At 64.5% G+C, this 27,491-nt stretch overlaps 1 protein-coding gene across 16 annotated transcripts in view; it reads right to left on the bottom strand.

Annotated features, from left to right (window-relative positions):
• The window catches only part of PPP1R12B (protein phosphatase 1 regulatory subunit 12B), a 48,172-nt gene that overhangs the window by 3,372 nt on the left and 17,309 nt on the right, over window positions 1-27,491 (bottom strand). For 4 of the 16 annotated variants that reach the window (XM_045576161.1, XM_045576163.1, XM_045576166.1 and 1 more), the window contains exons 13-23: window positions 24,615-24,794; window positions 17,213-17,303; window positions 16,798-16,968; window positions 16,291-16,459; window positions 16,092-16,204; window positions 15,276-15,317; window positions 6,091-6,107; window positions 5,166-5,310; window positions 4,496-4,600; window positions 2,626-2,679; window positions 1,518-1,568 (exon numbers count right to left, since the gene is read on the bottom strand). In XM_045576161.1, coding sequence (XP_045432117.1) covers window positions 1,518-1,568; window positions 2,626-2,679; window positions 4,496-4,600; window positions 5,166-5,310; window positions 6,091-6,107; window positions 15,276-15,317; window positions 16,092-16,204; window positions 16,291-16,459; window positions 16,798-16,968; window positions 17,213-17,303; window positions 24,615-24,794 — 1,138 coding nt within the window. Of the gene's footprint in view, window positions 1-1,363; window positions 1,401-1,517; window positions 1,569-2,625; window positions 2,680-4,495; window positions 4,601-5,165; window positions 5,311-6,090; window positions 6,108-10,712; window positions 11,394-15,275; window positions 15,318-16,091; window positions 16,205-16,290; window positions 16,460-16,797; window positions 16,969-17,212; window positions 17,304-24,614; window positions 24,795-26,652; window positions 26,791-27,096; window positions 27,269-27,491 lie in introns of those variants that run through there. The other 12 variants (XM_045576168.1, XM_045576164.1, XM_045576162.1 and 9 more) reach the window with 10 other exon arrangements.

Genomic DNA, 27,491 nt, shown 5'->3' with positions numbered 1-27,491 from the left:
AGGCCAGGCGCCCCAGCTCCCTCAGCTCACGCTGGGGGTCAGCCCACGTCCTGGCCTCGCGCTGCGGGACCCACCGGGTCACATCAGCGGCCCGCTCGCTGCCTGACCCCACGGCCCCGCTCCTGGGCGCAGGGGGACTGGCATGTGGAGGGCGTCATGGGGGCAGACAGAGCTGCCACCCCCAGAGAGGAGGACGGGGAGGGAGCGGGAGGGCGAAGAACAAGGAAGTGAAGGCGGCACGAGCGGACAGAGAAAAGGAAACACGCAGACAACACACAGAATCTCTGTCCCCACGAGGGGACGGCCAGCTTGGGAAACGGGCGGGCACTGAGCAGCCGCCCCCGGCCGCGGGGAGCACAGCGCAGGCCCGGGGCTGCACACGGACACACCCAACAGAGCCAGCAGAAGCCCCGCCTCGCCCGCCTCCGGGGCTGGCGTGGGCCCACGGCCTCCCTCCCTGAGCGCCCGGCCTCGCCTGCACGCAGGTCGGGTGGGTCTGGAGGCTCAGCAGCAGGCGGGAGGCGCCTGTGGAACATTCCAGAAGAAATGCACTGGACAGGCTGGGAACGGGTGTTTCCAGAGGAAACAGAGTAAATCCAGGAGCGGACGCTGGCATGAGACCCAGGAAGGGCTAGTGCAGCTCAGAGGCCGCCGCTGAGGGGACCGGCCATCACCGAGGGGACCGGCCAGGGCGGGCACAGCCCAGACACAGCACCTTCCAGGACCGGGAATCGGGGCCACGGCGTGACCAGAGACCCTCGCACCTCCCGCTCTGTCCACTTGGCCTCTACAGGCTTCGCCCGTCAGAACGGGCGCCGCCGAGGGTCCCTGGAGGTGCCTGCACCTGCTCCGGGCGATGCCCGGGCCCAGCGCCTGCGTGGCCGAGTGCGGTGTGCACAGCCCCCGGCCCTCAGCCGGGCGGGCCCCAGACTGGCCGGGACGGATGCTGGCCACGGCTCACGGCTCCCAGACCCCAGGGACCCGTCACCCCAGCTTCCTGCGACACAGACCCTGCCAGGTCCCGATTCAACGTGCGCCAGCGGACGGCAGGCGCCAGCGGACGGGGGCGCCAGCGGACGGGGCACCGCTCCCACCAGGGCGCAGGCGAGCTCTCACCGAGTGAGGCCCCGCGGAGGCGGGGGGAGGCGGAGCCGTGCTAAGCGGCGGCGGGCGCTGACGCCATGCACGCAGGCGGCTCCCAGCCTCCCGGCCCAGCGGCCCAGCCCAGCGCGGAGGGTGGGCAGTGAGCGGAGTGGCTGTGGCCTCAGCTGCTGCCCAGGCAGCCCCGACGCCGTGAGTGCCTCGGGGACCACGGCCCCGCCCGGTGCAGCGCGGGCTGTGGCGGGAGGGCGGCGCCACCTACCTGAGGCCCGGGCAGCTGCCGCCTGTCCACCCAGCCCCTGAGGAAACCACAGGTCAGCCCTCGCCGGCCCCAGCGTCCCGCAGCCGAGGCAGCGCTGTCCCCCGAGGGGCGGGGCCAGGCTCAGCCTGGGGGACCCAGGAGGCCCCTCCCATACCTTCATCTCCTCCTCCATCTCGGACATCTTCCGCTCCAGGGCCCGCCGCTCCTGTGAACAGACGACAAACACGTGGACTCAGAGGGATCCGTGCTGCCTCCGCCGACAGCGACGGGTAGGGCGGAGGCTGAGGCTGCTGCCCTGCGGCCCGGCCCCGGCACAGGCTCTGCACCCTCCGCCCCTCAGCTCCCGCCCCACAGCTAGGGGCACAGGGGCCCCAGGGCCGCCGAGCCACCGGGGTTCACAGGACACCAGGCGACCAGAACCTCTCAAATAGGCCCGACTCCCTGCAGGCCGGCCGCACCCCCCCCCCCCTTCCTCAGGGGCTGGTCACCAGGGGTCAGAAGATTCCAGGGCAATGGGGCCTCGGGATTAGATGAGACACCGCCAAGGGAATAAACGCGTCACAAAAGCCAGCTGCTTTCCAACGGAAGGGGATGGAGCTTGCGCCCCAGGGTCAGGCAGCGCTGGGGTCACCAACGCACCAGAGCCGTCCCGATCCAAGAACAGACAATTCCAGAAAATTCTCACTCTGAATGCGGCCAGGAGGCCAGCGACTGAACCAGAAACACCCCCGAGTGAGGCTCCAGGCTCACGTCTCATCGCAGGCCTCTGCCCGAGGGTCCTGCTAGGCTCCCTCTGCCCCAGGGGGTGGGAGGGCAGAGCCTGGGCCCAGTGTGTGTGGTGCAGTGTGCACGTGTGTTGTACTATGTGCACATGCATGCGGTGTGCATGTGGTGTGCTGTGTGTGTGCATGCATGCAGTGTACACGTGTGGTGTGCTGTGTGTGTGCTTGTATGAGCAGGTCTGCCTGTAAGCAGGACACTGACCCTCCCAGGACCTGCCCCACACAGGACTGGTGAGCTGGGAGGGGCAGGCCCGAGGGACTGTCCGTCTGTGGAAAGGACCGACCGTCTGATGAAGCCCAAGGACGACAATGAGCTGCTGCCGTCCACGTCAGACAGAAGGAATTTATGACCGAGCTGGGAGTGGAATGCGCCCCCGCCCCCCGCCCCCCGCCCCCCGCCCCCCGCCTGAGACGCGCTTTTTCCGTTGGCACACACGACAGGAGGCGGGTCGGGAAGGAGGGGACAGAGCAGCTGCCTACCCGCTTCTCCACCTCCAGCAGCGAGGACCTGTCGGGCGTCTTCTCCTGTTTCTGCTGGAAAAGGGGAGGGAGCATCACGGAGCTGTCCCGGGTGGGCCATCGGCACAGCTCCCCCGTGGACGTGGAGGCCACAGCGGCTCCGGGGCCCGGCATGCCCTGTGGTCTGCAGCCACAGTTCAGCCAGGGCCCTCCCAGCTCTCCTGCCCTCATGTCCCTCCTGAGAGTCCCCCAGAGTGAGCATGGGGGCCCCGTCCTCTGCAAGTGGGCACTCGTGAGCAGGGTCTGGGCCGCCCCACCGCGCTGTGCTTTTCAGGGAGCGGGGCCTCCCCGGTCCTCGGAGGCTCCTGCCGGCTCCACAGCTCAGAGCAGGCCCGGCCCCTCCTGGCTTCGTGTGAATGAAAGATGAGAACTTCTCGTAAGGTCACAGCGAGAGCAGAGCCCAGGCAGGTCGTGGCTGCCCGAGGAGGGGCTGGGGGGAGAGCGGCCTGGCACAGGGGCTGCCCAGAGCTCCTCACTCAGCAGGCACGTGACCCAGACACCCCGTGGCTCTGTCCGCTGAGGTCACTTTTTTCTAAAAACGAAGGAACAGCCAGAAGTAACAGCACAGCTGAGAACGTGCTCCGGTCCTGGGCTCTCCCCTGTTCCTTCTTCTTTAAAAAACATTTTTTTTTTTAAATATCAGAGAGGAAGGGAGAGGGAGAGAAAGATAGAAACATCAATGATGAGAGAGAACCATGGATCGGTTGCCTCCTGGGGATCGAGCCCACAACCTGGACATGTGCCCTGATGGGGAATGGAACCAGGACCTCTGGTCATCGGTCAGTGCTCCACCCCTGTGCCATGCCGGCTGGTGTGTCCCCGTCCTGGAGGTCACGCCGCGTCCTGAAGGTCATGCTGTCCCCTCCGAAGCCGTCCCGTCCCCTCAGCTGCATCCCTGGCTGAGAAGCCAGGTCTGTAAGGCCTGCCCTCATTAGGTCACGTCTACTGAGACTGGGGCTTGTTCTGTTTTACAGCGTGGCCCCCTGAGAGCTCCTTCTACGCACCGACCCCACGGATCCCGGAGGCATGTCTCCATGAGGATGGGAGGCCCGCCCCCTCCTGCCAAACACTCCACTCCGGCCAACCAGCAGCAACATGCTTTGCAGCACCGCCATTTCTCCTGATGGCAATAACGCATTCTTGGCAAAACTACGGACGTTCCGACACACCCAGCAGCCGTGGCTGGAAAAGGCGGGTTTTATTCCAGCACCCGCGCCCTTTCTGGTCAGCAGCGGCAGAGACTGCGGACCCTGAAGGTCGGCCTGGGCGGGGCGGGGGGCAAGGCGTCCTCCTGCGAGGAGCTGGGCGAGGTCTGGCCACCCAGCTCGCCGGCTGCTGAGATGCGAAGCAGCCTCGGATACCGGCTCTGCTGGGCGCCTGGACGGGCAGGGACGGGGCTCAGACGCCACCTTTTCCTCTAGGCCGAGACCCACTGTTCTTGTCTCCCCCGCACCCCCCTGAAGTCACTTAACGCCCCAGGAACCCCAGCGGGGGAACCAGGCCGCAGGCAGAAGCTCTGCAGGGGCTGGGCTCCCCTCCACCACCACCTCGTCCTGAGCAGCTGGCCTCAGGCCTCTGTGCCCTGTGCTGGCATGGGACAGGCTCCCGGTCCCTCCTGGGAGGACCTGGGGGACGAGGCAGAACAGGCTGGGATGACGATGCCCAGTTGGATGCCAGGAGTTGCTCCCAGAACTAGCGACCACTCCTCCTCAGCCAGATGCTGACTGGCCTGCGATCAGTGAGTCTCGGAGGCTGTGACCCTGCCCGAGGGCCCCCCCTCCCCACTGCAGCCCTGCTCCCCTGGCCTCGCTCAGCCTCACCCGCCCCTCACCTGGGCCACCTTCTCCAGCCTGGACTTGACATCTGCCAGCTCCAGCTGGGCCTCCTGCAGCTTGGTCTTCAGCTTCTGGTTCTCAGTCAGGGCACCCTCATAGAGCTGGGGAGGGAGAACCTCAGTTACCTTCGGGGCGGTGGCGGGGGTGGGTCACCCAGCAAGAACCACCGCCCACGGGAGGAGCTGTCTAGGGAACTTGTCCCGTTTACTGGTCGGCACCCCTCGGCCCCCTGTCGGCAAAGCCCCTGGCGCTGAACACACCGATGGGCTCAACCTCAACACAGTTCCCGCCCCCCCCCCCCACTCCCCCAGAAGCCACAGCTCACCCTGGAAACGGCTGTCACAGCCCCCAGGCCCGTGAGTGGTTAAAGATGTGAACTGCGTTCTCAAAGCCAGCCCCGTGCACTGATTTTGGTCAAGTTCTGCTCAACAAACGTTTTCCTAACAAAAATGTTCTGTCACCCCTCTGGGAGACGGAGGAAGAGGGATGTGGGTAAACCTGTGAACCGGGGCCGGCTCTGGACAAGCCTGGGGGCAGGAGGTCCGGGGTGCCCGAGCTGGGGGCCGCGGGAGGCCTGGGTGTGATGTCACTGCCTGCCCTGGGCTCCAGCAGACGGGGTGCATTTCCCACCGGAACCCCCAAACCGGACCCCGAGCAGGGCGCTACCTTCTTGTAGTCCCTGCTGCCGTCCTCGTCCGCGAGGCTGGCCAGGCTGGCCAGGCGGGCCTCCCGCGCCTCCCGGCGTGCTCTCGCCGAGGTCCGGTCCCCATAGGAGTCGCTGGCCGTGGGGTTGCTGCCTCCGGACTCCAACCTGTGGGACGCACTGACGTCAGGGGCTCTGAGGACGGGAGGTGCCGTGGGGCTGGAGCCTCTTCTGAGAAGCGCTTGGGCGCCAGCCGACACATGCAGACGCCCCTTCCCTGACCCCACCCCCAGCGGCTGGGACCTCAGGCCAAGCCAGCTCAGAGGAGGAGGAGGAGGTAGGGGAGGGAGAGAAGGGGGAGGAGGGGGAGGGGGAATGGAAAGGGGAGGAGGGGGAGGGGGAGGAGGTGGAAGAAGGAGAGGAGGGGGAGGAGGAGGGTAAGGGGGGGAGGGGGCTGTCACTGGCCAAGAACGGAGCTTACTTAAAAATTGGTGGTTTAGACCCAAATGCTAACTCAAATCTTAGAGATTTTCAAATTAATTTAGGGTTCTCTTAAGAGTGTGCTTTTAAAAGCAAATGTTTCTTGGACCTCAACAGCCCTGGGAAAATGATTCCAGCGACCTGCCAGGGAATCAGAAACACATGGAGCTTGAGCTGCAGGCCTGGGGAGGAGGAGGTGGTGGTGGGGGCAGTGCGTTCGGGCCCTGCAGGCCTCGGGAGGGGAGGAGGAGTGGACAGGCGTGCAGTAGGTCTGTGGGGTCCGGACAGCTCTCCCCACCCCCCGCACCCCCCTCCAGGCTCTGTACTCCACACCGGACAGCTGCCTGCTCAGGGTGTGAGTGCTGTGGGCCGTGGAAAGGGAGGGATGTGAGGGACACGCTAACGAGGAAGCAGAGTGTCAGACATGCACTCACATGAGAGCTAAGCATGCGGCAAGATGGTCCTTACCTAGAAAGCCTCTCGTGCTGGAGGAAGGGAGAGAAAAAACAAGCAGAGATTAGAACCGGTGCCCCCGGCGAGGACGCATCTCCCCCGCTCAGACCAGGCCTCCTGGAGGTCGCACTGCGCGGTGGTGGAGGGGTGCCCCGGGAGCAGGGGTCCTGGCAGCAGCCACCCCTGTGCGCCAGGACTCCGCCCTGGAGACGGGGACGCACCTTCCAGAACGGGGAGCGGCCAAATGGGAACCTCAGGCAGAGCCGCTACCCACTGCCTGCAGGTCCCCGGCCCCTGTCCCCTGTCCCCCTGTCCGTCTCCCGCCTGCAGTGAGGGCCAGGAGGGACAGTCCCCGTCCCGGTCGGATGGCAGACAACGCTCCGGGGCCTCAGGAGAAAGGACTCAGGTGCAAACGAGGCGTGGACACGGGGGTCAGGCAGCCCAGAGATGACAGTGTCTTCGCTTCACGTCTAATTTTAGTCATCGATGACCTTTACCCTCTATCGCCACTTCTTTAAGAACTCAGGAAAATGAAAACGTGCTGATTTGTATGATCCACTCACTTCCTATCGGAGTGTTAACAAAATCCCCGGACAGACAGGAAGGGAGAGGGACAAGGGCCAACAACCCCGCTGAAGGACCGCTAAACCCCGGAGACCCTCACTGTCCACTCCCCCCGGCTGTCCAGAAGAAGGATGGAGCGGCCGCCCTCCATGGAAACCTCTCTCACTGCCATCAGGACCCGCAGGCGCTTCTGCAGAATGGACAGAGGTGCCTTCGATCCGGACGGAGTCCTTCTATTTCCCAGACAGTCTTTAAAAGGCCCACCCTGCTAGGCAGCCCGAGAGGCAGCAGGGACTGACCATGAGGACGCATCCGTGTGCGCGTGTGTGTGTGCGTGTGCGCGCGTGTGTGTGTGTGGTGGGAGTGGGGGCAGGCGAGGGCTCGGCAGGGAGCACCTGCGCAAAGGGCCTTGGCGCCGCACGCCTGGCGCCGAGCATCCTGGGACCTGCGGCTGGAGCCGGGGAACCTGCTGACTCACTCACTGCCGGCGGAGAGTCAGTTACTGCGTTATCAGTGCCAAGGAGGGCGCTTTTTCTCTGACCCTAAGCCTTCTGTGGAGCAATCTCCTCTGAGAACCGCTTCATCACAAAGGGCTGCCAGTCTCGCTCTGTGGTGAGATCCCCCTTCCCACGTTGGGGGACTAAGTCAGCGCCAGGAAGAGTTACGCCGTGACACGCCGGAGGTCCAGGGGCGGGGAAGCAAGCTCACACGGCAAGTGCCAAGGGCCTCCGAGCTTTCGGAGAGCGCCGGCTTCAGAGAGACACGCGCACGCGCGTTCTAAAGCCACGGCTGGAGGTTTCTCGGGACCCACCATGCGGCCGCCGCCCCGGGGAGGCTGAGGTCTGCTCCGCGCTGGACCGGCTGGGCTCGGGGGGAGGGCCCAGACCCAGCGCGGCTCCTCCTCCCCTGGATACTCCCGACGGCCCCCGTCAGCCCCGGCCGTCCTGGGACAGCGCCAGGCTGGGCTGGCCTGGAAGCCCCACAAAAGCTTCCAGCTTGAACGTTACCAGGAGTTCGGGAAGGCCCATGATTAACCCCACACACAAACACATAAAATAAAACTGTGGCTCTGGAGAGCTGGCCGGAGGAACGGCGAGGAGGCCGGTCACGAGGCCCTGCCACGGCCTGGAGCGGGGCTGCCCAGTGGTGGGAGCACCTGCTGCCGCCTCCCTGCAGGCAGGCAGGACGGGCACCCCAGCCGAGGCTGGGACGGGCTGAGCTTTCCCGGGGCCTCGGAGAACCCGCCTCCGCTGGCTCTCAGTTCCGTGACCGCGGAGAAGGGGACTTCGGATTCCAGGGCGACGGCAGCAAGAATGACGTTCACGGCTCGGGGTGAGGTCAGTGAGGCCATTTCAGAGATTCCCACGTCACAGCTGCCTCCAGGGAAGAGCGGCTTTGTTCGTCCGTGGCTTCCTCAGGGACCAGCCGTGTCCCCGCGGCTGCCGCTGGGGCCCGGTGCCGGCGGGCGGGCGGGCGGGCGGGCGGGCAATGCAGGCTGCCTCGCCGAGAGGTGAGCTCCCGCGTCCAGTGTTTCCCACGGGAGCCACAGGACCGTCACCGTCACTGTCCTGTCAGGATGGGGTGCCCACGCTCAGTCTGTGATGTCCTGGAGGGTCTCACAGCAGTCGTGGCCACCCTGACTTTTGGAGAAGGTAAACAGACACCTGGCTGGTGAGGACACTGCTTGGGCACAGAGGTGTGTGCCCCGGGGAGGGCCCGGGTGGTGGCAGCGTTTCCGGCAGGGCGGCATGCAGGAGCCCAGCGACCGTGGGAGTGTTGAGGGAGGAGGTGAGTTACCGCTGGTTCTGAGTTACAGCGATGCCCTGGGTGGCAGCTCAGCCCAGCTGCTTCCTGGTGTCTAAGGCGAGGTGTGCAGCCATTCCTGCTCAGCCGGGAGCCAGGAGCCGGGAGCCGGGAGCCGGATCCAGAGCGGAGGTCGGAGGTCAATCAGGGAGGCGGAAGCAGGGAGCCTCCCCGTCACAGCAGGAAAGCACCAGGACTTCCATCCCTGGCTCCCAGGCAGAGCTGCTCCAGGAATGCAGGCCCCTAGGCCACGCCCCTTTAGCCCCCAAGTCTCTGGATCACAGCCACCCCTCACGGCGGCTGCAGTGAGAGCTTCTGGATCCTAACTCTGAGCTCAGACCCTCCGGCACCTTCCCCGAAGCCAGTGCTTCTGCAGACCTCTCGCTCTTCCTGGACCTTCAGCTCGGGGTCGCTGTCCGTACAAAGGTGGGGCTCCCACAGCTCCCCAAGCTCTCCCTGTCTCTGACTCTGCCTGTCCCTCAGCCTCAGACACAGAATGCAGTGTGCCTGTCGGGCTGCACAGACCTGAAGAGAGGACACCGAGGCCGAGCCCTGCCTTCCAGGGAAGCAGAGTGAGGCCGGGTACAGGCGGGTGTCGCAGCTACGTTTCTGCTGCAGACTGATCGGAACCATAGGCAGCACCCGGGGGTGGGGCAGGACGGGCTGCAGTGGGATCTGACACAAAAGCACGGGGTTTGCGAAGACGGGGGGACAAGGAAGGAGAGTGAGGAAGGGGCTCCGTTCTGAGACCTCGAGTGGCAGCCGCTGGGGAGCCTTCGAGGGCTCCTCCGAATGACAGCCGGGCCCCAGGAGGAGCTGCCACGGGGGGCGCACAGGCCCCCTGGCTCCCCACGGAGGAGCGTACGATAAACAGCTTCATGACGGACTGTCTGTGTCCGAGTCAACAGCCCCCGCTGATGCCCTAGAAACACACTCCCCACGGCTGCGGCTGCACCGACACCGTCATCGACACAGACAAGGGCCAGAGCCCCGGACCGCCATGCAGACGCAGGGCCGCGGCGCTCCTGCAGTTTCCCCACTCGGCCCCAAATAAGGAGCTGCCCCTGCACAGCAGACTTGTTCCCTAACAAGGAGCGGCCGCCGCACTGCCCAGCACGCCCCAGGCTGCTCCCCGACAGCCCACAGGACACCTGCGCAGAACGCGGCACGCCCGGACGGCCGCACACCGCCCGCAGCAGGCACGGCCTCCCGGGCTTTCCCGGCGCGTTCCTCCGAGGAGAGGAAGGTGGCTGGTGCCACAATGCCTGGCTCATGCTGTCCCTGTGTCTAAGTCCACACACAGCCACAGGCTCTCACAGGCCCTCACAGCTGCGAGTATACACACACACACACACACACACACACACACAGGGTCTCAGTCACACACACACACAGCCACACACACACACATAAAGGGTCTCAGTCACACACACACACACAGCCACACACACACACATAAAGGGTCTCAGTCACACACACACACAGCCACAGGCTCTCACAGGCTCTCACAGCTGCGCATACACACACACACACACACACAGCCACGGGGTCTCAGTCACACGTGCACACACACACACACACATACAGGGTCTCAGTCACACACACACACACACACACAGCCACAGAGTCTCAGTCACACGTGCACACACACACACACACACAGTCACACAAACAGCCACAGGTTCTCTCTCTCTCTCTCTCTCTCTCTCTCTCTCTCTCTCTCACACACACACACACACACACACAGGCTCTCACAGTCTCAAATACACACACACACAGAGGTTCTCACAGTCTCTCACAGTCACACACATTCACACACACACAGTCACAGGCTCTCATAGCTGCGCACACACACTCCACACTCACACACACACTCACACATGGTCAAAGCTGCATGCAATTAAAGGTTATTGTCCACAGTTGCATGGCCATTTGGGAGCATTTTCTTTTAAACACAGTGTTGACCCACAAAACACAGGAAAGGGAACAACTAAATATAGCCCGGAGCATGAGAAAGGCCCGGAGAGCAGGCGGGACGGAACGCCCTCTGCCCTGCGGCTGACACTGAGGTGCGGGCTCAGGTGCAGGAGCCGCAGTGAGGACCGCTGTCCCAGGGCCAGGGCACGTGGGCGGCACTGGCCCAGCAGCCACGGGGCCCGCGTGCTCTCTTCCTGCCCGCCCTCATGCCCTGACACGCCTGTGCTCGGCCACCTCCCGCCGCACACGCACTCTCCCTGCACCCAGCACGGACCGGAGGGAAAGCCGCTTACGCGCAGGGTCTTGGCTGTCGGGGAGGGAGTGGCGGGGGGCGAGTCCGACGTGGACTTCCTGCTCCGCGGGAACTCCTTGCTCCGGGTGTACAGCGAGGACATGGCTGCGGGAGCGGCAGAGCTGGGCGAGGACGCGGCCACCCTGGAGTCCGCTACAGCTCCAGGCCGGCCGCCGAGCAGCGTGAGGCGTGTCCCTCCCCGGCGTCCAGCCGGGCCCTCTGGACGGCCGTCCCTCCGGGGGTGCCGGGAGCCTCGCTGCGTTGCCTGGACCGAGTCCCGGGTTCTCCAAAAGCTCACTCCTCGAGGCCCCTGCCCCGCCGACAGGAGACGCAGTCCCGAGGCGGCAGCTGCCGGCAGCCCGCTCACCGCCGGCGGGAAGGACAGCCCTCTGCGAGCACGCGCCTCCCAGCCGGCTCCACGCGGGAGCCAAAGGCTGTGACCGCGCAGGCCAGCAAGCCGGGAGTTTGAGAAGCAGCAGTCGGAGGAGCTGGGCTCTGTCCTCCAACATATAAACACCCCGCCACATCCCTCCTCTTCTCGCTGACGTTCCAGAGCCGATTCGCTCAGCCAGGAATGCTGGAGCCGGGCCAAGGGCAAGGCTCCGCTTCCAGCCCACACGGCCGCCGCCACTTGTGGGGGAGCCGGCGCAGCTTCTAGGAACGGGCTCGGGGGCACGCGGGGCCCGCCCACAGCAGCTCTGTCCCCAGGACGAGGGGCCAGAGGCCCGCGCAGCCCCGAGGCCTCCATGTCTGTCCTACAATGTGTCCCTGGCTGTCCAAGAAGCCCAGCAAACTGATACCGGCCCGGCCCAGGCAGCTGCCTGAGACAGCCCGAGTCTCCGGAACTCCGGGCCGAGGCGGGTCAGCGGGCACGGCGAGGGCCAGGCCGGGGCCACACACACAGCAGGGGCGGCAGGACCGCAGGGCAGTCCCCGCAGCGAAAAGCCAGTTAAAAAGAAAGGAATGTATCTGCGCGGTCTCGAGGGTGGACTCTGACCAGGAAGCTCTCCACACCCTGTCGGCCCCCCAGGCCCGCTGCTGGCCCCGCTTTCTCCCCTGTGGCCACCCCGCACAGTCCACCTCCCGGGCCCCTCCCCCTTTCCCGCAGCAGAAGAGGTGTGCTCAGGAGAGAGGCCTCATGTCCAGGGCGTGCCTGCGCTCTGTGTCCGGTGGAACCCCTCCCTCCCCGGCTCCCTGCAACAGGCCCAGGACTGGGCTCCGTGTGGGCACCATAAGCTTGCTCTCAGAATAAAGTTTTATTGGAACACAGCCGCTCCACATCTCTTCAAAGCTTGAGGCTCTGGGCTGACACTTCCGTGTACCTGCCTCCAGCCCTGAGACCCCGCCGTCGCAGAAGGAACGGCTGTGACTCGGGCCAAGCTCAGACGGCGGGAAGGAACTCAGACAAGATGCAGTGTTTCACCTGGTGCGGCTCCCAGGCGGTCCTGGAGCAGAGGGTGGACACACCGCCGTGAGGGAGAGAAGCGGAACTGGGCAGAGCTTTCTCTCGTTCACGGTGGTTCAGTGTGCAGAACCTCCCTCTGCCAGAAGATGAGAATTAACACGTAAAACCCTCTGGTTTTGGACTCAGTTAACTGCACGGCGACTGTCACACGGGACACACAGCCCTACAACCTCGGCGAGAGCCACTGCCCTGAGCTCGGAACCCCGTCTCCACGACAACGGCGAGCCCCTCAGGTCCCTCCACGGAGACAGCACCCGAGGCGGCGGCAGAGGAGGCGGGAGACAGGGTGGGGGTGGCGGGCCGTCCTGGTGGCTGATACCCCTCCTCACCCCTGCGCGAGGGGTCCAAGGCCAAACAGAGAACAGGACGGAGCTTGCTCCTGAGAGTCCTGGCTGGGGAACGCGCGGGGCCGAGGACAGTGGGTCCAAAGCTACAGCCTCTCCAGGGAACAGGCTACCCCTGACGACCGGGTCTCCTTGGCAACAGCACGACCTAAAATTAATCAGATCCTTAAAAGGAAGATGCCAAGAGGACCGGTTCTGAGACGCCCAGGGCGGCCTGGGGGGGGGGGGGGGGAGGCACATGTGACCCTGGTGAGGGGGGGGGGGAGTGGGGGCGGGTGCACAGGGGTCACTCTGCAGGGACGTCAGCAGCCCCGGTGGAAAGCTGCCCCCACACGGCTGTGTGGCTGCCCACCCTCCACGGCCGCCTCCTCCCCACGGCCGGCCCGGGCCGATGTGCCGCCATCGCTGAGGGCGTCCCCACGAGCACAGGACCCCAGCCCCCTCAGACTTCTCTGAGCCCCGCCTGGGCAAGCTGGCCACCGCCCTCCCGAGGCCAAGAGGCCGGGAGGAGCAGCGAGGCCGCCTCGCTCCCTGTGGAGGAGAGGCTCTGAGACCGGCCGCGCTGCCCGCACCGGGTCTCAGACCGCACGGTCCTACTCCGTGTCTTCAGGCTCAGCCGCTGTCTCCCCGCAGCCGCCCGGCCTCCCTCGCGGGGCATACCTTACCATATTAGGCAGTTGGGCCGAGCGGAGGCTCAGCCGGGATTCTACCTAAAAGGACAAGGGCTGGGAGGGGACAGAGGTCACGGGCACCACAGGGAGGGGGCTCCGAGGTGAAGGAACAAGACGGGAAGCACAGCTTGGGCTGGGGGGTGGGGGCCAGCGAAGGCTAGAAGCAGATTGGGAAAGCCAGGGCTGCAGGGAAGGGGCTGCCGCTTCCTCAGGGGGACCGGAGCTGGGGGGCACGGGGGACACGGGGCGGGAACTTAGGGAGCCCACGAGCCGGCTCCCCGGGCTCCGAGCCAGTGGGAGAGCCGGCCCCACTCCTGCCCCTCCCATCGTCCCGCCCCTCCCGCTCCTGCAGTCCCTGTCCATCCAGCTCTCGGACCTCACCTGGGACCTCAGACATGACACCTCGCAGAGCTGGGGGCCTCTCTGACTCCCAAGTCCCTGTTCTCTGCAGAAGAACTAGGAATGACGTCAGGCCCCCGATTCTACGGTCAGCGAGAGCCTCCCTCTCATCCAGACTTAGGGACCTAGACTCAGGATGGCTCAATGGGCCCCCAGCACGCCAATGTTTAAATGTGCCGTCACTTCCATGCACGCTCCAGGGCTGGCCTGGCAGCACCTGGGCACGCGAAGGAACGGAGGCTGGGAGCTGAGTGGTGCGCTGGCTGCAGCTTGGCACATGCGCTCTCGCCCTAACAGGGTGCCTGGACACTTAACAGACTGAAGGGCCATGACAGCCCACAGGAGCATGGCTGGATATGAGCTTGGGGCTTAGTCCCGTTTCTGACACGAGCAGCAGGAATTTAGGGTCCCTGAGGCCGCCCCACCTTCCCCAAGCTCAGCCCAAATCTGTCCCCAAGTCTCCAGCTCACGGCCTCACAGACTCCCCGACTGCGCCGTCTGCTCACTCTGCTCAGCCACGTGGGCCCACCTCTCCTCAGGGTGTCGAGCACTCCTGCCCGTCTCTGTCAGCGCCGTCCCAACGACAACACTGCACCCCTCGACCCCTAAACCTGAAGGGCCAACCACGCTCCCTGCAGGTCTGCGCTCGCCAGGCCTGTCCGACCCCTGCTGGTGCCGCCCTGACCCGGGAAACATGCTGTCTCACCGCCCCCACACGGGCACACACACGCACACACGCACGCACACACCAACGCCAGAGCAGCCCACTCGGAGCGGAGGTGCCGTCGAAGGCACCTGTGTAACCTGCTGACGGAGCGCCGGGAGAGGCGTGAGCCGGCCGGTCCGCCTCACCAGCCCTGCAGCAGGAGCAGCCAGTCCCTGAGCCCTCACCTGTCGGCCGCAGCACCTTCGCCGTCTTAAGAGCTCCCAGCCCAATCCCCTCTGAACCCCCAAAGCCGAGGCGAGTGACGCCACCAGTCTGAACTGGTTTCGCCGTCCCTTTACCATGGGGCCGTCCGTGGGGCGCCATCATCCTTGTCGGCCCCAGTGCCTCCGAGCGATGGGGCCAGTCCCAGGACAGACGCTGCGAGGAGCAGAGGGGGACAGCCCTGCGCGGCCCACGGAGGGGCAGGCGGAGCACACAGGGCGGGGTGCGCAGCACGGGGACAGGCGTGTTCTCAGGGGAGCCCGGGCAGCCTTCCTCACGCTGGGATGGGGCTCCCTTCTCTCTCACGGAGTGAGCGAAGGCCGTCTGGCGCCTGCAGGCGCTGCCCAGCCACCAGCCGGCCGCCCAGACCCTGGTGTGTTCCCAGCTCAGTGGCTCGTGAAGTGACCAATCGGGACAGGCTTTGGCAACACCAGGCACGAGGCTGACTAAGCCGAGTCTCCACCGGCTAACCGTCCCGCCTGGTGCCCTAGAGCAGAGGCAGGCCTCAGCCAGAGCCTCTCCACAGCCCGAGCCGATGACAGCGACGCGGTGCCCTCTCCGCTGCCATCTACAGCCTCGGAGCGGCCCCGGGCGCCACACGGGAGGACAGAGGAGGACACTGTTCACAGGCGTCACAGCCTGCCCCTGCCCGGGGCCGAGGACGCCGTCTCCCGGCCCGTCCGGCTCTGCACGTACTGCCCTCCTGCGTGAGGTGTGTGTGTGTGCAGGCTGGGGACGCTCGCTGGCTGTCACTTACCCTCGCTTCCTTCCCCTCTTCAGAGCCATCAGCTTCCTCCTCCTGAAAAGGAAAGAGAAGGGAAAACAAGCGGGTCACAGACGCCAAGAGGAGGGTCAGCCGTCAATGATCCAACACCCGCCTGGGGGTGCAGACCGCCGGGACCTCCTGCTGCTGGGAGGAACTCGGAGATGCAGAGCTCGGTCCCCTGCCGACAGGCAGCTGTCGCCTGGCCGTGAGCGTCTCCCTAGAGCACGGATCCACACGACAATGTCCTCCCCCACCCAACGGCTCAGCTCACTTCACAGGAGCCACTGGGAACCAGGGTCTGAGTGACGGAGCGGGGAGGGGGTGGGAAGAAGGGGCGAGAGGTAGAGAGCTAAAGGGGTCTGCAGCCAGCGGCACAGGACGCCTGCCTTTGTGCAATGGCAGGCTCCACCTGCTCTGTACTGTTTTCCTTCAACATGTGTTTATGGTCCTTCCTTTCTCCTCCAAAGAGCAGGCTGGGCGGGGGACGGCTTACTTCCCATGTGCCCGAGCTCCTGCCGCCATCCCTGCCAGGAGGTCCGGGAGGCACGGCCCTGGGACAGGGAGGACGCTGAGGGCTGGGCTAGCTCCCAGGGTGCACACAGCGGTTTTCACACATCACCCATCGTGACCGAGGACCTACTATGCGCCTGGCGCCGCTCCAGGCCCTGGGCCCTCAGGAACACCCTGACGAGTCCCACGTGAGTTCCCTGGTCACTCCCTGCCACCTGCGCCTCGGGGCCCGGGGGGCCTCTGGCCTCAGCACGGAGGGCCCAGGTGCGGGACAGGGGCCGCAGACCGTCCACTTACGTCCTTCGTCCAGAAGCTGATGCCGGTGCCCCTCCGCCGCTCCCGGGGCCGCCGCCGCTCCCGGACGGTCAGCCCGCCAGCGCCCGGGTCGTCCGCCCCTGCCTCTTCGCTCTCTGGGGGGAGAGGAGTGAGACGGGACTCAGTGCGGCCGAGGACGCGCTCTGGAAGCCCCGAGGCTGCCTCACGGAGCTCCACGCACCGTCTCTGTCCATGTCCTTGGCCTCGGAGCTCTCGGCGTCGGGGCCGGCCGGTCCGCTCGTCCGCAGCAGGTGGGAGCTGGTGTAGAGGGTGGGTCTCGAGGTGCTGGGGGACACGGCGGTGGTGGGCTTCTCTGGCTGAGCTGCACCCCTCAGGCGACGGGACGCGGGCTGGGGGCCGGCCACAGGGAGACGTTAGGTCCAGCCCCCCACAGGGCGTGCACCGCGGGCTTGCTGCTGAGAGGGGCTTTCTATACCAAGAGGGTCACCGTAGCAGATGCTCAGGAGGCGGCTAAAGCTAGCTGATTAGCAGGAAAGGAGAAGGTGATGGCCTGGCCGAGAGCACAGGCAGCCGTGATGCTGGAGAAAACCCCCAGCTTTGGGATGAAACAGAAGGACAAGGGCCTCAGGATGACGCTCTGAGAGGGCCACACAGCAAAGCTGCATCTGCTCCCGGAGCAGCAGCCGAGCTTAGGAGGAGACCCCACGCACTGGCCTCACGAGCTCACCTCTTCCTCCTGACCCCGGCCCCAGGGCTGGCGACCTTCCCCGGTGTCCTTGGTGGGGCCCTCCAGCCCTTCGGTGCCCGGCTTCTGGCCGGGCTGGTCCTGAGCCTGCCGCTCCGCCCGAGACCGGCTGAAGGTCCTTTCTGCCTCCTGCAGGTCTGTCAGAGTCACTCCCTGGGGAGAGAGGACCGGTCAGAGAGGGGCCAGCTCCAAACGGGGCCTCAGCACAGGGCCGTCTCCAGCAGCACAGGCTTAGAGTCACCCCTGAGTGTGCAGAGCTGGGCAGGCCCTCTGGCTCCCCGCCCTCTCCCCGAGGACAGCCAGGGAGCGGCGCTGCGTGGGTCAGGGACAGCCTGCGCTCCCGTCCCTCGTGGGGGACGCTCGGGCCGTCGATGGACAGGACGGAGGCCGCACCCACCTGCGTGGACCGGCGGGTCTGCCGGGCCTGCCTGGAGCGCGCTTTCCGCAGCGACTCGGCCTCCTCATCGCGCACGGGAGTCAGGTAGGACCTGCGGGGGGTGGCAGTGAGGAGACGGGGTCAGGAGGAGCGACGGCGGGAGCTGGCAGAGGCGTGGGAAAACGGACAACCAAGCAGCGGAGTCCTTGGGACGAGCCCACGGCTCACACAGGCCCGCTGGCGGGTTCGGGGCTCGCCCTGTGTCCCGTGAGACAGAGCAGCTCCACCGGGACGGCCACCTGGAGCGGCGGTGGCGGGCGAGAGGAGTCTCCTCGCCTACGGCTGTGAGTGCGTCAGACTCGTCTGTCCTCCTGAACCACCCAGCGCTCACCAGCGAAGCGTCTGAAACGGGGGCTCTGTCTCCTGATCTTTTTTTTTTTTTTTTTTTTTATCTATTTTATTGATTTTGTACAGAGAAGAAGGGAGAGAGATAGAGAGTTAGAAACATCAATGAAAGAGAGTCATCGATCAGCTGCCTCTTGCACACCCCCTACTGGGGATGTGCCCGCAACCAAGGTACATGCCCTTGACCGGAATCGAACCCGGGACCCTTCAGTCCCCAAGCCGACGCTCTATCCATTGAGCCAAACCGGTCTCGGCTGTTTCCTGATCTTACGTGAACTTAAGCCTCGACAGCTCCACACGGCTACGGCTCCCACACGGGACGGCACAGCCCGAGAACCCACTGGAACGGCCGAACCCCGGACCCAGCTCGTCTCCCCGAACCACATGGCGGCTGACGGGGCTCCTCCAGGATGGAGCCGCCCTCCCGCCCGCCACGCCCCTCGGAGGCACTGGCGGCGGCGGCGGCACTTTCACGGCGGCAGGAGGCGGTGCTGGCTCCCCGAGACACACACACGGGCAGCACCAGCTGCCTCCCCCGGACCCCACCTCCCTCTGCCCTCGACCACGACAGCCCCGAGACCACACTGTACCTCCTCGCGCAGGCCTGCATTGCGGCGGAAGCTCAAAGATGTGTGTGTGTGTGGGGTGGGGGAGATAGACAGAGAGGCGTGTGGCTGCGGGGAAGAAGCAGCCTCAGCGCCCGCTCCCTGGACACCCAATGCTGGCGGCTGCCACCCAGCCAGAGGCCAGGCCGCTCAGCGGAAAGCTGCCACAGAGAAGGAGGCGCAGAAGGCGCAGGAGGAGCAGGAGGAGGGAAGGGGCAGGAGGGCAGGTCCTGGGCTCAGCAGAGCCAGTGCCGTGACAGTTCCCAAGCGCTGCATGAGATGCCGGTTCATCACCGCCCGATCAATACTCCTGCCTGGCAGGGAGGGCGGAGTGCGCAGGGAGGGAGGCGAGGGATGCGGCTCGGGGAGGAGTCCTGGACGCGGTGTCACCTGCCCTTGGGTGACCCTCAGGGCTGCCTGTCCCCGTGGGCCATGGGGGCAAAACCTGCCTCCCGGGGCAGCGGGTGGATCAGAAAGGAATGCCGCAGAGTCAGTATTTCAGGCGGGCCCCGTGGCCACGGAGCTGCCGCAGCTGGATCACACGGCCCTTCGGAGAAGTCTCCGGACCCAGCTCCCGGCTCAGCAGCACCCGCCACAGCCCAGAGGACACGGTTCTTACAGACCGCGGGCGTCTGGCGTGTCTGCGACCTGCCTAGAAAGTGCGGCCCCCCGAATTCCTGTACAGCACGTCTGAACGTCTGCTGCATCAAAACACTCCAGCCTCAAGGGCCACAGCCACTGCCACCAGTGGCACGGCTTTCGTTATGTAGGTCACCGTACAGTTAGTTCAGGGGCAGCGATGGCAGACTCCGGCCCCAAATGGCCAGCGAGAGCTGATTAATTTCACCCCCACTGGCTGGACCAGCTGGATAGCCAACTGCCCGGCACTGATCACTGACCATAGCCAGGCCAGGCCAGACTCAGCTCCAGCGCTGGGTTGTGGGTGGTTTTTTTTGTTTGTGGTTGTTTTTTTTTTTTAAACAAGAAAGTCCTGGAAATAACCCAAATCTCAAACAGTAAGGAGAATAGTTGAATAGAGATGGGAGATCCATTATAGAATACTACGTAGACATTACAAGACAAAATGAAAGCAATAGATACACAAGTTGGGAAATACTGGTATCTTCAATATGTAAAGAACTTACAGCAATTTTAAAAAGAGTAAAAAACCGAACTGAAAAAAAAAATCAGCAAAGCACCATCAGGAAACTCACAAAACAGGAAACCCCAAAAGCCTATAAAGTAAGAGAAAACGTTTATTTCCACCAATAGTCATGAAACGCAAACTAAGACAGGGACCACTCCGTCCTCCTTAGACTCGCAAACACTGACGCTGTCCTGGATCAGGCCCCACAGGAGGGGCGGGCAGGCACTTGTGTGCTTCCTTGGACAACTTTTAACTCAGGCTGGACCTTGTGCAGCTAAAACTTTTAACTGTAAGATTATGTTAATGACAGAACACTGACCAAACAGCATGAGATACACGAGACATACACTGTATCCTAGCGAGCCGCTGAGGCTGGGCACAGCCCTGAGGGAGGGACCAGGGGAAAAGGCCGCTGTGAAGAGGGCACACGGAGGGGTAAGCAGCGCCCAGACCCGGGGGAGCTGGCGCTGAACACTCACCTCCTTCGCAATCAGGTGACAACCGACCTCTCCCCAGAGCAGGCTAGGTCCCAGACAGCTGTCTCAGGGTCCCGGCGGCTGGGAGGGAGGGCCACCTATGAAACAGCTTATTCCCTCCCGTCCACGCCCCCACCCCAGGTGACTCCATTCCTGTAATTAAGACTCGGCAGTGGGCGAGCTCTAAGCCAAGTTTGCCTGGGGTGTAATTTACACACAGCCAGCTTGCCCTTTGTGGATGAGGAAACGAGGGGAGGAAAACAGTGCCCAGAAGTGGCTGCGGCCACAGCTCCCAGTAGCCAAGCTCCAAGCGGCAAGGCGGGGATGAGGACACGGACACCTGTGGGGGGAAGGGCTGTGAAGATGGGGAGGCTCGGGACTGACATGGAAGAAGAAAGCTGAAGGGACACAAACGGAAGGACAGAGGAGGCTGGGAAGAAGGGGTCACAAGGTCCGGGAGAAAGCCTGGCCACCAGGTGCTTACACCTCGCAGCTGTCACAGGAAGAAGCGCCCAAGGCCGGTCCAGGAAGGGCCCCCCCAGGGGGGACCTCCGCTCTGCCCCAACACCGCACCTGTGCGGGAGCCCACAGGCCCAGAAGCCCCTCTGCTGCCATCTGCTGGACACAGCGGGCACTGCACACGAGAGACCACTGTCCACAACTTTTATTCAAGCCTGCCTTAAGAGCACCCACCCAAGATCAGAGCAGCAGCAGCACCCAGGCGCCATGGTGCAGTGGGGCAGGTGCAGGAGTCTCGTGTGCACAGGACCGTGCTCACAGAGGGGTGACAGACAGCTCGGCGTGGCCAGAGGGGTCCCGTAACCACGCCTGGGCTTTCTCCCTGGGGCACAGCTGCAGACAGGGGGGACAGCATGGCCGGGGGGCTGGGACGACCCAGCAGGACTGTAAATTCTGCCTGGAAACATCCTCCTCATCCACCACCAGTCAGAGAGCATCCATCTCACACGCTCAGGAACGCTCACCTCCACCACCCGTACGGCAGTCCTGAGGTAAGCAGACAGCTGGCACCCAGACCCAGCGCCAGCCCCTCACCGACAGCTCCCTGCCGCCTCCCTCCTCCTGCACCAGCGTCTCGGTCTCGCCCCGACTACCCAGCGACCTCCTGCCCCAAGCACCTTCACTGATTAGCTCACACATCATCCCGTAACATAAAGGACAGGGAACACAGCCGCCCGTGTCCTGCCATCGACGTGCGAGCCACACGACCGACCCGTTTCCTCCTGCAGAGAAGCCCTGGGGCCCTGCTCCCCTTCCCCTCCCCAGCCGCATCCCCCTCCCTCCCCCACACACATCTGCAACCAAACCGCTTCCCGAAGGACCACAGGAGGAACCAAGGACGGAGCAGAAACAGTACCTGGTTGTTGATGCTCCAAGTTCCCAGTTCCTCCCCCGAGCAGAGGCCACCTCCTGCCCGCAGGTTTCCTTACAGGAGCCCAGCCCCGCGGCTGGAGGCTCCTGCCTGGGCTGCACCGGGGCAGCAGCTCACCCAGAGCCGTCAGCGGACAGGGGCCACCCTGGCTGTCCTTCCCCAGGAGGCACAGCTGGCTTCACGGGGCCGTCACGGCGACTGCCTGTGCTGCACGGACACCCGGCTGGGAGAGGGGGCTGAGCCACCACACTCACACTCTGAAAACAGAAGCGCTTATCGGAAGGAGACTAACCGCGGACAGGACCTGATAAGGACCCTGAGCAGCGGGGGTCAGGTGACTGCTGGCTCCCTGAGGTGCTGGGAGCGGGGACAGAGCCAGGCATGGGGCCTGGCCCCCCTCTGGACCTGGGAGTCCTGTGCGGGGGCCACTTGTAAGCCCCCGTGCCCGAATGCTGGCAGGTGGGGGGACCTGAGTGGTGGACGTACCGTGTTGGGGAAGTGAAGGGAGTCCTGGCTCAGTGGCTGTGCTGAGCAACAGAAATCAGGGAAGAGAACAGACCGCGCCCCTCACTGTGGTGACCAGGCTGGCATTGCCCTGGCCTTTCTCCTGGGCCCGGCACCAGAGTCACCACGGCTTCACCCAGATGCATTCACACGCCCGGGAGCGCGCTCAGTGGTTCGTTTAGAAAGCGCACGGTGATGCCATCGTCACACAATCATCGCAAACATGTTCTTCACCCGGAGGCACCGGCAGTCACTCCGCCGCCTGCCTGAGACCGGCCCGCAGCACACGCCTCACAGCGCCCTCGTCACCTCGCTGACAGTGACTTAGCTGGACACGCTGTTCTGGGCGGGCAACCCCAAGTCCCCCGGAGACAGAGACGCAGCACCGGCCCATGCTGGGCGCGCGAGTGCATAGCCACTCCCCGCAGGAACCGCCTGACTCTCTGCACCTCTCGGCCCCTGGTGACGAGGGAAACAGGGCAGAAAACACACCGACAGCTGCCGACTCCCCCTCCCCGCCCCGCCCCGCCCCGTGCATCCTCCGCGCAGGAAGGCTGGCTCCTGTCGGCGAGGACTGGCGAGTCTCTCGGGCGAGAAAAGGCTCCTCTGCAGCAGTTAACGGGCAGCCTGGAGGCCTCTCTGAGGAGCCCTTCGTGAGCTGACAACTGCCTGTCGGTAGCCTGGAGACAGAGATGAGCCAAACGCTTTTAAAAACCATGACTCAGCGTTTCACGGTGAACACTGCCAGCCTTCCCCGGAGGAGGCCGTGGCTTTGCTGACGGCGTCACACCAGCGGGAGTAGGCATGCAGCTTAGAAGGGCCCTCTCCGAGGTCGCTGGGTGGCGTGTGGGACTCCAGCATGGCCGGGCCGTGTCCTATCCAGCAAAGCGGAGTCGCGAGGGGCTGTTCGGAACAAGAAAAGCCATTCACCTTCTTGTGCAGAAAAACCAGGAGCCGTTTCTATGAAGAAGGGAAAGGCACCATAAAGAGGGAGAGAGAAGACTCAGGGAGGGTAGGGGTGGGGGCGGGACAGGGCGCCGCAGAGCAGCGGCGGGAGAGGGTCAGAGGCCGGCACTCAGAGTCTAAGATTAGCCCAGGCTGTTGACGCTTTGTTGCTAAGGAAAACTTGGAGCTTTGGAAAATGAGGCCAGGCCACTGTGACAGCTGCCACCTGGCTGCGTCCCCGCAGGCTCTGCCAGCAGCCGCCCGCCCTCTCTGAGGCCCCCTCGCCCGCTCAGAGGCCCCCTCTCTGAGGGCCGCTGCCCCGGGAGCCAGGGAGCCGGACAGGGTGTGTGGCAGGAGTCTCAGTGCCTGGGGAGGGAGGGCTGCTGCACGCCTGGCTGCGGCCTCAGACCATGGCCCCCAACCCAAACCGTCATCCTCAGATCGAGGAGGAAATGCTGGTGAGTCCGTGAGGAGGACGAGGTGTGGGTGCCTGGCCCCAGCTGTGACAGGGCCATCGCCCCTCAGGGCTGGGCACGTCCGCCGAGCGTGGCAAGGACGCAGGAGCCCACACTTTGTAAATCCAAGACCGTGCCTTCCCGGGAGAGAGGACTGTGGTGCGAGCCTGCCCTGAGCTTCTGCGGCAAAATGAAAAATGACCCAGAATCCTGCACACCTGCCTCTGGACGGCCTGTCACTCCTCAGGGCTGAGGTCGCTCACAGATCACGTCACAAGAGACTCCTGTCCCTGGAATACAGTGCCCCTCCCCATCACATGGTCACACGCTATCTATCACGCTGCAGCTGGGGGATGCGGGAGGGAGGAAGAAGAGACCTGTTACCCGCCTCCCTCGGAAGAGCCAGGGGTCCCAGGCATCCCTGGGCCTGGCTCCACCCACTCTGCAGCTCACGGATGCGCCCACGTGGACGTGCGCACCAGGCCTCGCCACAACCCCCGCGGGAGCTTCCCGGATGGCACCGCCAGCTCGTTCGGAAGAAGTTAGCTGTTTTCAAAACATGTGATTTCCGAGGGAGAAGCTAAACAGCTTTAGTGCTGTAACAGCTGAAGTGGTCCGTCTGATTGGGCGAACTCCTCCGAGCTGACACACCCGGCTGGGAGAGAAGTTCAGTTCCCGCCTCTCCCCTGGTCTCGCCCTGAGCACCGCCTCTCAGGCACTGCTCCTGGCCCCCAGCATTCCCCAGCTCAGGGAGCCTCCCTCCCATTTCTTCTTGTGGCGGTTTCAGAGCGGCCTCTATGATAAACCCACGCACCTGGACTGGCTGTATCTCGTCGGTAAGAGTCTCTGGCTTGTTTTGCACAAATACGCCCTCACAAAACAAAACCCTCCTCTGATACGCACCTCGTTTTCTAGTCTGAATTCAGGGATAGCCGTGGCCTCAGTTTAGGTTCGAGGGGAGACTAGCTGTCCACATCGCCCCAGGTCCCTCGGCCCCAACCCCGCTCCCTCCTACCTTCCATGTCCCGGAGTCTGTGCGACCTATCTCCAGGCAGGGACGTCGCAGAACCTGGCCCGCAGCGCAGGCACACCTGCTGCCACCAACCCTGCTCTGGGAGCCCTCCCACCGAGTCAAGGCCTCGCTCCATTGCTCTGCGCCATGTGTGCCCTGACTGCCTTCCTGAGCCGCCAGAGGTCACTGAGGACCACCCCGAGCAGAGCAGCCGGTCCTTCTCAGATCAGCTTCTCCATCAGAGTGGGACCCTGTCTGCCACGACCTCACAGGCAGGCAGACCGACAGACAGACAGACAGACAGACAGAAGGGGAGAGCTGCCTCCCTGACAGAACAGACGTCTCTCTGAAATTTCAGAAAAAATGCAGATCTCCACCAAACTGCAATGTAAAGACCCGCTTCCATAAACGTGCTGAGACCGGGGGAGACGTCCCACCCCCCACCCGCTCCCGGAGAACCCAACCACCCCCGCCCGGGACGCACCTCCGTCTCTCCCTGGCTTCCGCGGAGGAGTCCGTCCCAGGCGTGGACAGCAGGGAGGCGCTGGTGACCCCGTTGGCAGTGCTGGGCGGGGGGCGGTTGGTGATCACACACAGAGGGGTGCTGGGTGAGCCGCCGTCTGCTTTCTCGGCTGTGGAGTCGGCCAGGGACCTGTGAGGAGTCCTGAAACCAGAGGGACGGCAGAGGACGGTCAGGCGGGGCGCCACAGCCACAGCAGCTTCTAGCTCGGACCCTGCCTCTGCGGGTTTTCAACCTTGAGCCCTCGGTCTTGGGACAGCGGGAGCAATTCGGTCGGACCGCCTCTGCCGAGGAGGGATGTTTTATGAAAAATTTTTTTTTTTTTGCTTGAGATTAAATTTTAAAACAAAAACCAGTTCTGGCAGCAGGCAAAGCGGAGCCCGGGGCAGGGGCTTTCATGACCCTCACACCTCGTGGTCCCCACACGCAGAGATGGCCCCCCCCCCCCCCCCGGACACGACTCTGTGACCCTCACTCGACTCCTCCAGCCCCGCGTCCCTCGGCTGTGCAGAGGCGCCTGCTACCTCTGCCTGAGCCCACCCCGGACGGGGACCACGCTGTGGGCTGTGCCACCTGCAGCCAGGACGGCCACCTCCCGGCCCGGCTCAGCAGCTGCGCTCTTCCCAGTAGCCAGCCAGGTGCTGCCTGCCTGCCCACCCTGCACTGAGTGCAGAACAAGCGAGCAGGCTCCGGGTACACAAGCCTGCGATGACAGCCACTTACACAGAACGCGATCTCTGCTTCTCGCAGAGCGAGTCCCCGCACGGGCTCTCCCCCCAAAACTGCCAGTGCCGATGTCGCAGCTCGTTGCTGGGGTAACGGACTCTCACAGACAGATAAAGCACGGGCATCAGGGATGCTAAGGGCTGTTCTGTTCCCGCCTCCTCCGGTGACCGGGAATGCTGATGACCAGCTACACGCTCACTTCCCGACAGTCACAGGATCAGAATAAGCGCAAAACAACAACCAGACTCTACGGTCTCCCACGGCCCCTCGACGCAGACAGGGCAGACAGCTCTCAGGTGGGACCGGAGGCACAGGCAGCACGCGCAGGCAGGCCAGCCCTCCGACCTCGAGCCGCCTGAGGAGGTGCCATGAAGTCCGAGGTGAGGCTATGAGCACATGGACCTTCCCGGTCAGCACCGTGCGGCTCCCTGCCTCTGAGCCGCGGAGCCGCCACGGGCCTCACCGCGTCGCACCGCGGACTGGAACGCCCGCTGCCACTCTGAGCACCCAGCCCAGAGGGAGGACCAGAGGCCTTGGGGCTAAATCTCTGCCAACGCAAGCCTCTGATCGTCGTCTGTACCTTCACACGCAGGGGTCACGTGACGCTCCAATGAAACCCTGTGTGCAGACCCCCGGGACGGGGCCCGGGATAAGACCTCCGCGGAAACATACGGACAAGCAGACAGGTCCCGAGACGGACAGACTAGGCGCAGGCCCCGCCTCGCTGTGACTGCGCAGACGAGTGGGCTTTGGTCTCTGTCCTCCCCCCCTATGAAGCCGGACCTTTCCGAACGAGGGCTCTTCACCGACGAGCGACACCTGTGCCTGTGGGCTAGTGCCCGGCCCTCACTGACAGAGCCGGGGGATGAGGGGGCAGCAATGGGCCTGTTACAAGTCCCCCCACGTCCCCGCTTCTTCCTCGGCTGTTCAGATCACCGTCATAAGCCCGCCCTCCTGGCAAACGATGGCCCCGCTTATTTTAGGGGGAGAAGCTGGTCGCTGACGGTGCCCGTCACGCACCAGCGGTGTCATTAATACCCGTCACTAATACCCGTCAAGCACCAGCAAGGCTGTCACTAATACCCGTCCTGTGTCGGCTGGAGAAACGAGACCCCAGAAGGAGTCCCTCCGCCAGACCAGAAGCACACGGGGTCCGGACCCGTGGCTGACCCCGGCACAGCCACGCTAAGGTCCTCCGTGCTCTCAGTGGCCTGCCCGCTGCCCTCAGACGGCCCAGACCCCAGGACGCCACCCCCCCCTCGTTCCGACCACACACCTCCCTTCCCGCGGAGTTTCCAGCAGCTCGCTGGCCGGGATGGTGGGAGGCTGCGGGCCTTTTGCAACGAGAGCGAGCACTGCTGGTCTGTGAGGACGCCACCTCGGAGGAAGGGAGCGGAGGGAGGAGCCCCTCCTAAGCCTGGGAGTCAGGACGTGGGGTTCGGTGTGAGATTTACCCAGCGCAGGGCCCTTAGCTGCAGCCACGCCTGGTGGGTGATGAGGTGGAAGCAGTCAGTCCGTGGGTGCCGAACCCCAGCCAAGAGCACACGGCGGCGACTGTGCAACAGGCCGCTGGCTGGCAGGTGAGTCACTCAGGCAGCCTCTGAGTGGCGGCCGTCACAGTTCATGCTGCGTCCGAGGGACAGGCCTCTTTGGCCCATGTCTCCTGCGCATCCAGAGTGTCTGTGGTGATGACGAGACCGAGCGGCTCCGGAAGCCTTACCTGCGGTGGGCGCAGGCGCAGTGTCCACACTGCCGGGCGCAGGGCCGGGAGAGGCAGGCGCCACCTGCTGCCCGACAGGTGAGGCCCACGGTACCGGCGAGGCAGCAGGAGATGAACTGCGATTGGCTGAAAGGAGGGACGTGTGGGGCCACTACGCCTACCAAGGGAAGCACTGAAAAACACACACATCGCGTTCCTCAGGGCGGGCTGGCCCCGCGGCCCCGCTCCTCCTCCCCGTCACCACAGGCAGGCGGGACAGAGGCGCGCTCGGGAGAGGAAGGACCGACCGGCCAGCGCTGGCCACTGGCAGCAAGCAGGCGCCTGCCAGTCACCCGGGAGGGAGGAACGTGGAGGACAGGCCGTGTGCAGCCAGAGAGAGAACACGGTAGGGTGAG

Source organism: Pipistrellus kuhlii, unplaced genomic scaffold (assembly GCF_014108245.1).
Source record: "Pipistrellus kuhlii isolate mPipKuh1 unplaced genomic scaffold, mPipKuh1.p scaffold_m20_p_75, whole genome shotgun sequence".
Taxonomy (NCBI): domain Eukaryota; kingdom Metazoa; phylum Chordata; class Mammalia; order Chiroptera; family Vespertilionidae; genus Pipistrellus; species Pipistrellus kuhlii.
Note: the sequence above shows the minus strand (reverse complement) of the source record. Positions and strands in the feature narration are given on the sequence as shown.